The sequence below is a fragment of the Budorcas taxicolor genome, chromosome 2 (assembly GCF_023091745.1).
Source record: "Budorcas taxicolor isolate Tak-1 chromosome 2, Takin1.1, whole genome shotgun sequence".
In the NCBI taxonomy this organism is placed as follows: Eukaryota; Metazoa; Chordata; class Mammalia; order Artiodactyla; family Bovidae; genus Budorcas; species Budorcas taxicolor.
This window is the reverse complement of record NC_068911.1, coordinates 173,870,369-173,885,347: the sequence shown is the minus strand read 5'-3', so window position 1 is coordinate 173,885,347 and position 14,979 is coordinate 173,870,369. Positions and strand designations below refer to the sequence as shown.

The 14,979-nt window shown below is 44.5% G+C and overlaps 1 protein-coding gene across 2 annotated transcripts; it reads right to left on the bottom strand.

The window, feature by feature from the left end:
- Positions 1–8,811: 8,811 nt before the first annotated feature.
- Positions 8,812–14,672, bottom strand: ZNF436 (zinc finger protein 436). Of its 2 annotated transcripts, none has more exons than XM_052635740.1 (4): positions 14,605–14,672; positions 13,651–13,743; positions 12,754–12,880; positions 8,812–10,141 (listed from the first exon to the last, which is right to left on the bottom strand). In XM_052635740.1, exons 2-4 carry the CDS (start codon positions 13,681–13,683, stop codon positions 8,889–8,891), a joined length of 1,413 nt encoding a protein of 470 aa, XP_052491700.1. In that variant the 5' UTR covers positions 13,684–13,743; positions 14,605–14,672; the 3' UTR covers positions 8,812–8,888. The 2 variants fall into 2 exon arrangements, with proteins under 2 accessions (XP_052491700.1, XP_052491699.1); XM_052635739.1 differs by lacking the exon at positions 14,605–14,672 and adding an exon at positions 13,944–14,002.
- Between the last annotated feature and the right edge of the window lie 307 nt (positions 14,673–14,979).

The window sequence follows — 14,979 nt, the reverse complement described above, 5'->3', positions numbered from 1 at the left end:
TACTTGGGTTTCTAATTGCGGTGGCTTCTCTTGTTGTGGAGTATGGGCTCTAGAGCAGGAGCTCAGTAGTTGTGGTACACAGGTTCAGTTGCCCCACGGAATGTGGGATCTTCCCAGACCAGAGATTGAACCAGTGTCCCCTGCGTTGCAAGGTGGATTCTTGACCACTGGGCCACCAGGGAAACCCCATCACTATTCCTACTTACCTGCCTGCCCCTTTTGGGTCCTAAGCTCTGAACTCATATTCTCAACTACCTGCTGGGCATGTGAGTGTGTTTGGATGTTCTTTGAACTCCACAACTAGTCTCTAAAAATGGTTTTTATCTCCCATCATTTGCCCCCTTCCTCACTGAGCTCCACCCACCCCAACCTGGCGTTATTCCTCCAGCATGCCAACCGCTGCCTCAGCCCCTCACATTTGCTCTTTAGTAAATTAAGAACTTAAAACACTTTCCTCCAGATATCCTGACACCTTCGGAACTCTGCTCTAATGTCACCACTTTAGAGAGTCTTGACTATCTTCTCTAAAATAGCAGTCCCTCTTCACACCACTTCCCTTATTTTTATTTACTGCATTTGTTATCACCTGATGTTATGTATGCCTTTGTCCGTCTCCCCTACAGAATACAAGTTCAATAAGGGCAGAGCCTTCATCTCATTCAGTCCTATACCAAGTATACTGTTGGTGCTCAACAAGTTTTTATTAAATGAATTAACTTCTATCCTTTGTACCCTGACCAGATTTCTCCTCTTTGTGTGCCTGGGTTCCACTCACATCAAACTCATCCATCCAACAAATTACTCACCTCAGAAATCTGGATATCATAGGTTCTGACTCCTAATAAGTCACTGGTGAAAACGATTCATTGTGTGCCTGGAGGTTGGGACTAGGACTGGGGAAGAGGCTTGAAGTGAGCTGTCAGGGCAAAGGAGTCCACGTCCTAGATAACTGAAGTTGGTGATCTAGAAGGTGAGGCAGGAGTATAAGCTCTAGATGGCATGTTCCTCTGCTCCCACGGGGAAAGGTACAACTGGAGGACCCTTTAACATACAGGGCTCAGAAAGATGGCCCTGTTGCTCTGGTATAATGGCAGTATTGCTGCTGCTGCTAAATCACCTCAGTCGTCTGACTCCGTGCGACTCCATAGACAGCAGCCGACCAGGCTCCCCCATCCCTGGGATTCTCCAGGCAAGAACACTGGAGTGGATTGCCATTTCCTTCTCCATGAAAGTGAAAAGTGAAAGTGAAGTCGCTCAGTCGTGTCCTACTCTTCGAAACCCCATGGACTGCAGCCTACCAGGCTCCTCCGTCCATGGGATTTTCCAGGCAAGAGTACTGGAGTGGGTTGCCATTGCCTTCTCCTGGGCTAAAACCCAAATTCCAATAGAGTGGATATAACCAAATGAAGGTGCAACCTAGAAAGCATGCTTCTTTCCTCCCTCATCTAAAAAACAAAGATTGAGTCTTGTAACTTGAGAACTATCAATACAGAGACTTAGAAAAGGAAATCGTGGGTAAAAATCCTATTAGAACACAGGACTTCATCAAAATGTGAAACGTTGGTTCTTTGAAAGACGTTGTTATGGTAATGAAAAGTCAAAGACTAGAAGAAATATTTGCAAATCATGTATTTTATAAAGGAAAGTGAAGTCGCTCAGTCGTGTCCGACTCTTTGCGACCCCATGGACTGTAGCCTACCAAGCTCCTCTGTCCATGGAATTTTGCAGGTAATCGTACTGGACTGGATTGCCATTTCCTTCTCCAGGGGATCTTCCCGACCCAGGGATCAAACCCAGGTCTCCCGTATTGTAGACAGACGCTTTACTGCCTGAGCCACCAGGGAAGTCCTGTATCCAAAATATATAAAGAACTCTCAAAAAAAAAAAAAAAAAAAGTCAAAACTTTCATTAGATTCTTAAAGGAATCTGGATCCTTCTCAAAATATCAACAACTATTGGTTTATAATGCTCAATTTGGAGAATTATCAGCTTGGAGAATTCAGAGGTTGACCAATAGCCAAATCTACAGTTGGGAGTTTAGAATCCTGCCCAAGCTCCCTGTATCGAGAGCTTGCCTTGCAACATTTTACCAAAGTTGCCATAATGTCTAATCCTAGATAACCCTCCAAAGATGACAATGATTCATCAAATACTGACGCTTCAAGAGTAGGTGATTTTATCCTCATTTTACCTTGGGAGGACCACATAGCCTCTGGGAGCCTTTTTTCCTCTTGCGTGAGGCCCCACCAGACATGCAATGACAGAATACCTCCCGTTTCTACAGACTTTCTTTTATGAGTGGCTTGTGTAGTGAATAAGCAGGGTGACAATATACAGCCTTGATGTACTCCTTTTCCTATTTGGAACCAGTCTGTTGTTCCATGTCCAGTTCTAACTGTTGCTTCCTGACCTGCATACAGGTTTCTCAAGAGGCAGGTTAGGTGGTCTGGTATTCCCATCTCTTGAAGAATTTTCCACAGTTTATTGTGATCCACACAGTCAAAGGCTTTGGCATAGTCAATAAAGCAGAAATAGACGTTTTTCTGGAACACACTGGTTCCAAATAGGAAAAGGAGTACGTCAAGGCTGTATATTGTCACACTGCTTATTTAACTTTTATGCAGAGTACATCATGAGAAACGCTGGACTGGAAGAAACACAAGCTGGAATCAAGATTGCCGGGAGAAATATCAATAACCTCAGATATGCAGATGACACCACTCTTATGGCAGAAAGTGAAGAGGCGCTAAAAAGCCTCTCAGTGAAAGTGAAAGAGGAGAGTGAAAAAGTTTGCTTAAAGCTCAACATTCAGAAAACTAAGATCATGGCATCCGGTCCCATCACTTCATGGGAAATAGATGGGGAAACAGTGGAAACAGTGGCAGACTTTATTTTTTGGGCTCCAAAATCACTGCAGATGGTGATTGCAGCCATGAAATTAAAAGACGCTTACTCTTTGGAAGAAAAGTTATGACCAACTTAGATAGCATATTCAAAAGCAGAGACATTACTCTGCCGACTAAGGTCCGTCTAGTCAAGGCTATGGTTTTTCCTGTGGTCATGTATGGATGTGAGAGTTGGACTATGAAGAAGGCTGAGCGCCGAAGAATTGATGCTTTTGAACTGTGGTGTTGGAGAAGACTCTTGAGGGTCCCTTGGACTGAAAGGAGATCCAACCAGTCCATTTTGAAGGAGATCAACCCTGGGATTTCTTTGGAAGGAATGATGCTAAAGCTGAAACTCCAGTACTTTGGCCACTTCATGCGAAGAGTTGACTCATTGGAAAAGACTCTGATGCTGGGAGGGATTGGGGGCAGGAGGAGAAGGGGACAACGGAGGATGAGATGGCTGGATGGCATCACGGACTTGATGGATGTGAGTCTGAGTGAACTCTGGGAGTTGGTGATGGACAGGGAGGCCTGGCGTGCTGCGATTCATGGGGTCGCAAAGAGTCGGACACGACTGAGAGACTGAACTGAACTGAACTGTGTAGTGAAAAATCAGAAATGAAGTCACCAGTCCCACTAAAGGGAATGAAATTGATACATCAACTCCTTTCATTTATCCAACACATGTTTGTTGCCTCCCTATTCTCAGTCAAACATTTGCTAGGGACTGAAGATACAATGGTGAGCAACACACAGTGATTTCTTGGAGGATATCAGAATCTAGTGGAGGAGACAAAGAAGTAAACAGGCATTTACAAAACAGGAATAAAGTGCTTTGACTGGGATAAACCCAGGGAACACTGAACAGGAACACCTGATTCAGTCTTGTGGGATCAGGAAAGGTTCCCTGGAACAAGCCAGGCATGGAGACCTGCAGGAGGAGGAGAAGCTGACCAGAAGAGTGGAGAGAAGGAGAGGCAGCTTGGAGAGTGCTGCAAGTGCAGGGAAAGCGCAGAGAACCACAGCTCGGGAAGGCAGCAGAGGCCAGGTCTTGTTCACTTCCTCACACATTACACATGGTGCCACTGGCAATGGAAAGCATGAGAAAGTTTTGCGCAGAAGAATGGCAAGAATGGGTTTGCCCTTCAGAAAGATCATTCTAGCTGCTGCTAGGGAGAACAGTTGGAAGGAGGTTGAAAATAGAGGAGACTCATTAAGAGGTTGTTTCAGTAAGCAGGATGTGGCTTGGGGATGGTCTAAATAATTGCAACTAATATTTTGAGCTCTATTATTTCATTTAATCTTTGCAATTCTGTCTCTTAGTCATGTCCAACTCTTTGCGACCCCATGGACTGTAACCTATCAGGCTCCTCTGTTCATGGGATTTTCCAGGCAATAGTACTGGAGTGGATTGCCATTTCCTTCTCCAGCGGATCTTCCGGACCCATTCTGTGAGGTAGGTATAATTACCCACCACTTTACAGATGGGAAATCCAAGGAACAGAAAAGCTAAGTAACTTGCCCAAGGTTACATGATAAGTGAGGGCAATAGAGAAAGCAGGTAGATAGATCTGAGAAATATTTAGGAGGTGGCAAGGTAATGACAGGACTTCCCTGGTGGCTCAGACGGTAAAGCGTCTGCCTACAATGTGGGAGACCTGGGTTCAATCCCTGGGTTGGGAAGATCTCCTGGAGAAGGAAAGGGCAACCCACTCCAGTATTCTTGCCTGGAAAATCCCATGGATGGAGGAGCCTGGTAGTTTACAGTCATAGGGTCGCAAAGAGTTGGACACGACTGAGCAACTTATGACTATGACTAAGATAATGACTGGAAGACTAACTATGCAACTGATTTTTATGATTGCTTTTGGAATAGTGGCTTAAGGAGTAGTTTTCAAATATGAAATATAAGTTTCTAGCATGGATGACTAGACCATGACTGAGTCTGGAAGTACAGAAGAAGCAAGTGAAAGGTGATGGTGGTGATAGAACAAAGTGGTAGATTCAGTTTCAGGTCTGCCTGGCTAATTTCCAAGTGATGTCTACAAGGCAGCCACAGGGGATGCTATGAAATTCAAAGTGAGATTCTGACATCACCAGCCTCAGTCTCTCCCAAAGGGAAAAACAAAAGCAGCTTTGAAGAAGGTAAAAATGATACAGACTTTGCATATGAACCATTTAGGAAAACAGATAAATACAATGAGATTCACCTTGAAACCATTTTAGGTCATTACAGGGTCATTTTCTTCAAGCCATTTTACTCTATTGTTTTTCACTAACAACCTTTTTATCTTAAAGTCTCCTAGAGATAAGGAGGTCCCAGTCGGCTGCTCCTCTACTGTACAGAGATGGGTATCTAACCAATGCTTCAAAGAGTAAGTTTCTCCTGAGGCACAGGAACTCCTTTTTCAGCAGGAACACTAACCTTTGAAACACTATGGAACCATTTAACAAATTATCATTTCAATGGACTCAGTGGAGTCCTAATGGCCTGGAAGCACAGCCCTAACCAAGGGCTAGCCACCTAGAGAAAATTCAGAGAAGGAAATCTGCCCCTATTAGAATAGTGGTGAAATATTAACATATTAAATACCCTGAAGGAGAAGTGCCAGGTCAATTTCTCCACCATTTTCCTTGAACTTTCCTTTCCGGAAATAAAAAATGCTGAACATGTAGGAAGGAGAAAAAAAGTTTTAAGAAATGTTTATGCCAACTGCCTGGAGATCCAGTGGTTAGATTCTGAGCTTTCACTGCCAAGGGCACAGGTTTCATCCCTGGTTGGGGAAGTAAGATCCCACAAGCCATGTGGCACAGCCCCTTACCACCACCACCTCCCCCCTCCAAAAAAAGTCTGATAATTTATAAAATCTCTTTCAAGTCTTGGTTATAGGGTAAATTAAAATTTTTCTTTCACATTTGTATTTTCCCCCAGTTTAAAGCACTTCTACTCCCTACCTCTGTCTAAATTGGTCTTCCATTAAAAAAAGAAAAAAGGCTCCCCAAGATAAAATTACTTGTAAGAAATTTGAAGATTGTGGCCACAACCTACTAGAAAATAATCACTGCCTTAGGCAGACTGTGAAATTCTGTCATGAATTGAGAGCCTCTGACCATTTTTAAGACATCTCTCTGTTCTGGGATCCTAATACTAATTTAGTAGAAACTGTTTTAGTACTAACAGATACCCAAAAATATCTTCTTAAAGCAATATGGCCTCCCCTCATTTTTTCCTTTTTGTTTTTTTTTTTGCTTTTGTTTTCCTTCCCCAAAGTTAATGAGTTACCCATACCAAATATTTCCATGTTGTTTGCCATCAGCCTAATCTTCATAGGAAATGCCAAGGTTTTTGCATCTCCCCCAAATACGGCAATATCCAAAAGGCTGACCAATATGTGAAGACACTTCCCAGATTCCCACAAGAACATCTGTACAAAGGCAGCAATATAAAAAACCAATTGTGCCCAATTTTAATGAATCCAATGAAAAGCTATTTTGTGAATTGGTGCTGAATTACTAACATAATTCTTCGCTTTTTGATTTTAAAAATTTTACTTTTAATTACAGAATATTGTTAGAATAATACAGATGTAGACAGACACTAGTATAACTGTGACCAATACCAGAAGGAAAACTGTGCTACATACTTAACTTGTTCACTCACTGTCCACAATCATAGAAAACAGGCACGATGTGCTCAGGGTATGTGCAGAAGCAGCCAGAGACTTGGGAGCAGAAGGCATGCAGAAAGCTTTAGCAAAGAGAGACTGATGCATAACTTTACACAGAGTTCAACGCAGCAAATGGGCAACAACTGGCAGCAAGAGAGGAGATAGAGCTGGTCTGGCCCTCTGCCCTTTTAACTTCCCAACTGGAGTGTGCATGTCTGGAGAGAAGGCTGGGGCACTTAGAAACCAAAAGCAGCAGAAGGAACAGGCTAGGGATAAGGCAGGAGAATAGGGAAGGAAAAGCAGGTAAAATACAGTTAGGTCATGGAGATGATGTCTTTTCTGGCCACTCTGAAGCTAATGCCCCTAGCGGCTCACAGAAACAACAGAAGTTTGATATTCATTAAAACCATCAGCAACACTGATATGGGGAAAAGACACGTTTGAGTTTAGTCATCAAGAACATGTAAGTCATTCAACAATTAAAATATGAATATCCACAGCTAGATTTCGTATAGAACAAAGAACATGCTCCCTGCCCAATTCTGTATTTAAATAGGAGTGCCAACAGAAAGACATCTACTTCGTGGATTATTTCATTGTTACGTCTGAGGTTGTGTTATTGCAAAGGATGCAGACCTGCAGGGCAGTGGGTCACAGGAAATCACTATAGTACACGACCCAGGAAAGACCACTGGCTCTTTTAACACCAAGTCCCAAAGAGTTATGGCAAAAGTTTTTCAAATGTTACAACACTCACAATAAAGCACAGTATTTGGGGCAGACTCAAAACAAAATATTCCTTACTCTAGCCCCCATTCCTGGACATCGATTCCCTCCCACCCCCACCCCCAAATGCTTGGATAAGCATCAACATTCAGGATATTTCTTAATTCCTATTTGAGCTGAGATAAGGAGAACTGACATTACTGGCTTAAATTGGGTCAACACTGACATAAACCACTTAAATTTGTAAGCTGAGAGAATGGAAATACATTCCTATCTAGGTTTATTAATTCCTTGTGACTAGGGCAAAGAGATCATTCAGTCTGAGACTAGGACAATCAACCTATTTGGTAATTATCTCCAACAGACTAATACATATAAACAAGTGCTTGGTTCTATAGAGATCTTTCAGGAGAGTGCACACAAGAGCACTAGTGTTTAAATTTTTTTCATAAAGAATGAACAAAAGGACATTTCTCACATTGGAGTTATGTCAGTTTTTCTGTCACATGATCAATATCACCCAAGAGCATGCTAATTCAGTGTGAATTCAGTTTCTGCTATTGGAAAAAACAAAAGAATACACGTTTCACTGTACATACACATGCCCTTATGCAAGCTAAGATAAACACTGGGATGTGGCCCTTATCAAATCCTAGAGTTAGCAGTATAGGGAGAATTGATCTTAAAGGGTAGAGGGGAAAGAATACAGAAATAACCTGATTCCTTGGGAAGGAACTCTATGCTTCCTTCCCCAGTCAATTCCACTTGCTCCTTACACTCCACCATCACTTATGGTCCTACCTTTCCTTGAAGATTTTCCCTACAATATTCCCTACAGTGATCCCCAAAGAAAATTCATAAATTCTGATCAATGGCAATAACAACAGTGGGCATCTCTTGCTAAAATCACCACTGCGGATGAGTCCTTGGTCCCCAAATCTGTGTCTCATTTTTCCTTTCAATCTGAATCTTCAGTTAGCTTTCACAAAGAGGAAAGCTTTAAAAAAAGTTAATTAGAAACAATGAGGGGAAAAGTAATGATCATTGCCTTCACCGTGCAGAATCCTGCTCTCAGGAAGATAGAAAGATACAAATGCATGAGCAACTCAAGGAGAAAGCCCTTTGAAGGGAAGATGTGTGTGCCCAGCTACTATGATGGTGAGTGAATAGGTGTGGCAATTCAGGTAAAGTCTCTGGTTGTTTTGTTCCAAAGCAGCTGTGACCACTCTATCACAGTTCAACATTTCTCCTAGTATAGCTCTTTGGGTCAAGGATGAGAGAAACTACTTTGAAAGATTTACTCCATTTCCAGGCCTGAGCATTTACCAGCATTTATCACCTGGTCTTCAGATCTCCAGTTATTTGATTTTGATGAAATAATTCGTTAGTATTGGGTGAATACAAATCACTATTTTGGAAGAGGGAATAATATTCCCAAAGCCATGGGTCAGAATTTCAAGTGGCTTGTCTTCTGTGATGTTTTAAATGGCAACCCACAGCAAAGAAAGTCAGTATAGTAAGAGAAGCTTCAGTCTTGAGAGAGCTCTTTGATATCAAATGCAATTGTACCTTCAAATGAATCATTTCCCAGTCATAATTACAGGACTTAGTCAGTGTGCACTCTCTTATGTTTAATAAGAGCTGAGCTCCGGCTGAAACTCTTCTCACATTCTGTACATTCGTAAGGCTTTTCTCCCGTATGAACTCTTTGATGTGTGATGAGGTTGGAGCTCTGGGTGAATCCTTTTCCACACTGCACACACTCATATGGTTTCTCTCCTGTGTGGGTTCTCTGGTGTTTAATCAGGTCCGACCTTTCACCAAAGCTTCGCCAACACTCGTTGCACTCGTAGGGCTTCTCTCCAGTGTGAATTTTCTGGTGTGTGATGAGGTGAGAGCTCCGGCTGAAGCTTTTCCCACAGGCATTACATTCATATGGCTTTTCCCCAGTGTGGGTTCTCTGGTGCTGAACCAAGTGTGAGATGCGGCTGAAATTCTCCCCACATTCATTACAGTGGTACGGCTTTTCCCCTGTGTGAGCTCTGCGATGGCGCACGAGGTCAGAGTTCTGACTGAAATTCTTCCCACACTCATCACACTTGTAGGGTCTCTCCCCCGTGTGGACACGATAGTGTTTGATGAGATCAGATCTCTCACTGAAGCCTCGCCCGCATTCGTTACATTCATAAGGCTTCTCACCTGTGTGGGTCCTCTGGTGCTGAGCTAGGTGAGAGCTCCGGCTGAAGCTTTTCCCACACTCCTCACACTCGTAGGGTTTTTCCCCACTGTGGGTCCTTTGGTGCTGGATGAGGTGAGACAGCCGGCAGAAACTCTTCCCACACTCATTACATTTGTGAGGCTTTTCTCCAGTGTGTATTGTCTGATGCTGAATGAGGTGAGAGCTTCTTCCAAAACTTTTCCCACATTCATTACAGTCATAGGGCCTCTCCCCAGTGTGTGTTCTTTGATGTTGAATAAGGTGGGAACTTCGACTGAAGCCCTTCCCACATTCATAACACTTATAGGGTCTGTCACCCGTGTGGGTTTTCTGATGCCGATTAAGGTCTGAGATCTGACTAAAGGCCTTTCCACAATGAGAACATATATGATATCGGATGCTTGTGTGGACTTCTTTGTGGACAAGCAGATCTGTAACTTGTTGGAGAGGATAGCTTACCCACTCTTCTGCCGTTAAATCTCCCCACTGTCTTTCTGATCTATCCCTGTTGTCAAAGGCCTCTTCACTTTCAGGATTTTCCTCAGTATTACCAACAGGTCTTTCAGATGCAGCCTCAAATTCTACATCTTCACTAATCTCTTGCTTTGGATTCACCTCGTTTTCACTCCTGATTTCAAAATCTGTAATAAAGGGTAAAGAATATTATTGGTAAACACACACAAAAATGATCTACTGTGTGCTGGGCATTGTGCTAAGTTCTTTATGTGAATTACCTCAACCAGCTTGAGCACCAGACATCATAATGCTGCTGCTGCTGCTAAGTCGCTTCAGTTGTGTCCAACTCTGTGCGATCCCATTTACGGCAGCCCACCAGGCTCCCCCATCCCTGGGATTCTCCAGGCAAGAACACTGGAGTGGGTTGTCATTTCCTTCTCCAATGCGTGAAAGTGAAAAGTGAAAGTGAAGTTGCTCAGTCGTGTCTGACTCTTAGCGACCCCATAGACTGCAGCCCACCAGGCTCCTCCATCCATGGGATTTTCCAGGCAAGAGTACTGGAGTGGGGTGCCATTGCCTCCTCCGGGCATCATGATGATTTCTACTTTATGAATGAGAAATCCAAGGTCCACAGAAGTGGTTCACAAACGGTTACAAAGTAGTAAATGGTGAAGCTAAGATACAAATCCAGGTGTCTGATAAAAGTTAATGCTTTGTATCACTACAGTTAATGGTTCTTTATTCAAATTATATACATTCCTGGTATTTCAAAAGAAGAAAACCAGAAATAGAAAATATAAAAGATTCTAGGGACTTCCCTAGTGGTCCAGTGGCTAAGACTTCACGCTCCTAATGCAGGGGGCCAGGGTTCGATCCCTGGTTAGGGAACTAGATCCCACATGCTGTCACTAAAACCGTGTGCCACAACTAAGACCCAGTACAGCCAAATAAATAAATAAATATATATATATATACGAAAATATGAAAGACTCTAAATTAGAACTTCTAAAAGCCAAGAGCCTAGATATTTTGCATGTGTGTATATATTATATGTTCTTAATTTGTCAAGTCTTCATCGTTAGCATTATTTAGTATATACTAAGCACCTACTAGGGGAAAAAATGGACTTACTGGGTTAGCATGGAGAAAAACAGATTTTTATCAATCTATATCAAGTCTCACTTGACAAGAAAAATGACTGCCAAATGTTACTTGCTACTTTTCAGTGGCTTTTTTTTGTACTTTTTTTTCCTCCTGCCTCACCATGCAGCTTTTGGGATCTTAGTTCCCCAGTCAGGAATTGAACCCACACCCTCTGCATTGGAAGAACACAGTCTTAAGCACTGGACTGCCAGGGAAGTCCCCCTCACTGGCCTTTTAATGTAAACAGAAGTGAGACAGTTGGAGAAGGCAAAAAAGATGCCTGGCTCAGAATACTCTTGGCATTGACTAGGTAAAGACTTTAAAAGAAAATCAGAATACACAAAGTCACTAGGTATAAGAAACTTTCTACTAGTCACTACGTTTCCAAGTTGTGTCTCTTGGTACACTTTTTAGAAAGAGGTTACTAGGTATTCTGGGGGAAAAAGGTCCATGGATAAATTAGTTTGGTAAATGGTACATACAACATCCTCTTCTCAGAAATTCAAAATGCCCTGATATCAGATTATAGGTTCTGAGGAGTCTGAAGGTAAAGAAGTCTTGTAAACATTATTTAACCTATTCCCAAACTTATCTGGGCAAGAAACTTGCTTTTTTTTTTTTTTTGGTGCTTCCATGTTTCCATCTTTCCAACAAGCATTCCTTGGGGTGGACAACTGACATATACATTCACATTTCTTTAAGATTCTCATTTCTTGTTTTTGTTGGATTAAGTGGAATACTTGGGTTCCTGACTACAACAGATCTGGGTAGATAGCGTCATTTCTAGCTGCATTTCTAAAGGAAGGACCCATGAAAGCTGAGACATCAGAGTGAGTCCAGGTTAAATAGGAAACCCTTCAGAGTTGCCATTTGTTTGTTAAAAGCTATGGGGATAAAGCTTTCAGAAAAAGAAATAATCCTAATGAATGGCAGATAACCTAGTGAACCATACATGGTTGCTAACTTCTGTCAAGTCCTAACAGGAGACAAAGTGAGTCAAAAGACTGTTCGGCTCCAGAACAGTTTATTCTAGTTGCACCCAGACAAAAGGGTATCTCAGAGAAACGACAGGTTTGCAGGCCATTAAAGTAAATTAGCTTCCCTCTTTAATAGAATTTGTGATCTCATTTAGTTCAGGATTCTCCTGGAAGAGCATCTGACACACTCAAAATCTATGATCAACTCTGAAACATCTCTAGACAACTACCTACTCTGGATAAATAAAGGACCTGAGGCAAAGCTAGGGCTCTGAAGCCAAAACAAACACAAAAAGGTGGCTTTTGCCCTCCTGTCAACCTCGGTCAGCACTCCTTCATCTTCTAGTAAAAGCACCATTTACAGGGGCATTTATAACCTGGCAAGTACCATTATGTCAGACCTGTTTGGTCAGTGATCTGTACAAACAGGCTGGAGAATGGCAAATGATTCAGGGCGCAAGAAATCTTGAGTGTTTCTAAAATGGGCAGAAACAATCTTTCATCCTAGACGGTATGACCTTGATATTCCCTCACTCAAAGAGCTGCCTGAGGGCTCAGCCCACGCCAAAATCCAATTAGGTGCTTTAAAAATCAAGTAACTAGTTTGTGTTGAAAGAGCTAAGGCATTTTTGATAGTCTCAAAAAACGTGGGGTGGAGAAAGACAGAGAATTCTTACCTAATGAGACAACATTTCCATAATTCTCCTGCATAACGTCCCTGTAAATGTCCCTTTGTGTAGGGTCCAGAGGTCTCCATTCTTCGCGGGTGAGGTACATGGCCATATCTTCAAATGTCACAGGTGCCTGAAATCACACATTGCTTCCTCAATACTTGGTATCTAGGAAGTTAGTACCAATTTTTCTTCTTGAAATGAGAGACATGGCTGGAATTGTTGAGAAGGCAAAAGGCGTTAGGTCTGATATGTAGAGTCCAAAGGAGAAATAAGTAAGCAACAAAGAGATGTGGTTCAGGAGAGAGCAATTTATGAGCAGATTGCTTTGGTCCCATGGCCGGACACATGGAGCATCTACATCATTCCATACCTTTACCTACAACGATCCTCTTTTCTTGGAATATCTTCCTCGGACTAGTGAAATCCTACTATTCCTTAAAACCCTGTTCAAGCACCAGCTGTTCGTCAGTGCCCGCCCCCCCCGCTCCCCGCCCCCCCCCGCCCATTCCGCTGCTCTGCTCCACTCCTCCCTCCCTCACCTCAGAGAGAATACTCCCACTTATTGGTTCCCACAGCACCTTGCTCCTACAGAAAATAGTGCTTTTATCACGCTAGTCTCATGGCTAACCGGATGCATCTGTCTTCCTACAGATTGTGACCAAACAGGGAGGGCACATTCCATCCATCTTTGTCTCCCTAGTATTGAAAGGCAAACAGCAGGTGTTCAATAAATGCTTGTTTGTGGCTATACTGCCCTGATACTGGATCTCTGGAGGCAGAATGGCAAAGCAAGCGAATTACTAATCCCAGGGAATTTCCCACAGGGATTTGCAGAGCAAAGAAACGCGGGGACGAGGTGGTTAAGCATAGGCAGGGTCCAAGAAGCCACCCCCGGCTTACCTGGGACCCAGCCATGAGCAGGGTGGCTGCCATCTCGGGCTCAAGGATTCGCCTCCCAGGAGAGAGAGCAGGAAAAGCAGCTAGCAGACAGCGCTAAAGGAGGCGAAAAGCAGGGCGTGAGGCACAGAAACAGGCCCTGCCCACTCCCCAGGGCTGGAGTTCTGGCCGCCCAGGCGGGTGGGGAGGGCCCTGAACCCGGGCCGGGTCACTCTCCTCCCTGACCCTCAAACTCGACCCGCCCTCTGTGTCTCCGCCACCAAGGGGTGGAAGCTGCCAGAATTTAATAAGACAACCCCCTGGCTCGGTCCCTCCCGGACCCGGGGGTCAAGCCGACGCTCTCTCAGGGAGGAGGCTCAGCCCAGCCCACAGAACGCCTCTGCTCCTCCATGTCGAGGCTGGGCCCTTTCCGGCAGCTGCCTCGGCCAATCAGCGAGCGAAGCTCCCAAAGCGCTCTGCCAATTAGATGCCGAGTATTAGGCCCGCCTCTCCTAGCCCGGCAGAGCCCCTTTAGCACGCCTGCGCCCGTCCCCGTGGCCTGTCGGGAGTTGGAGTTCCACTCTGTCGTACAAAGGCCAGTCAAGAGGCCAAAAGCCACGGAGGGAAAGAACAAAAGGGTGAAGAAAAAAAGCGCGTCCTCCTAGCCAGGGCGGAGTGTCTTTCACTTTCTTCTCTTGGAGAGCGCAGTCGGATTAAGCCAGAGAGGTTGCCCTGCTTCTCCTCAGACCCCTAGAAGTTTATCTTGAGTCGAGCTTAAGTTAAGCTTAACTGCGACATCGAGCCTTATACAGGTGGTGGCCTGTGTTGGGTTCCTCTGGGATTAGCTCTCATCTGACGACCCCGGCCTGAGAGGAAAGCAGCAGCCGCCCACTCCCCAGGGGAGACTCAGCGGCCGCGCTGGAACTTTGAGCTCCACCCACGCACTACATCTCCCAGCAGCCACCGCGGCATTCTCACACTGCTGTGCAGACTACAACTCCCAGGAGGCACCGCGCAGCCCGTCTGCGGGAGAGTGAGGTCCGCTGCAGGGCCCGGCTGGGTCTCGGCTCCATCGCTGTTAACCCTGTAGGGGTGTCCGACCGCGTCCTTCTAAAACGGGCTCCCCTTGAGGGGCCGGCTGAGTTGCGCCTAGCGGAGGGGAGGCAAAAGCCGAAGCGGAGTCAGAAGAGAGGGTGGGGCATAGGGTGCGTAAGGTGGAGCGAGCCGCGCCCCGGGGTTCGGAAAGTCTGTCCTTATTATCCCCGAGGGCTTGCCTGATAAAAGAGTTCCTGGCGGCCTCCCGCGTCGATGGGATCGTGGGCCTCTAACGGCCTAAGCCCAACGGGCTCTCAG

Excerpts from the sequence above, each read along its gene's own strand:
- ZNF436 (XM_052635740.1), bottom strand. The coding sequence starts at position 13,683 with ATGGCAGCCACCCTGCTCATGGCTGGGTCCCAG. Across the intron at positions 12,881-13,650 it reads TGCTCATGGCTGGGTCCCAG|GCACCTGTGACATTTGAAGA; the intron begins GTAAGCCGGGGG and ends GTGTGATTTCAG. Across the intron at positions 10,142-12,753 it reads TGGAAATGTTGTCTCATTAG|ATTTTGAAATCAGGAGTGAA; the intron begins GTAAGAATTCTC and ends CCTTTATTACAG.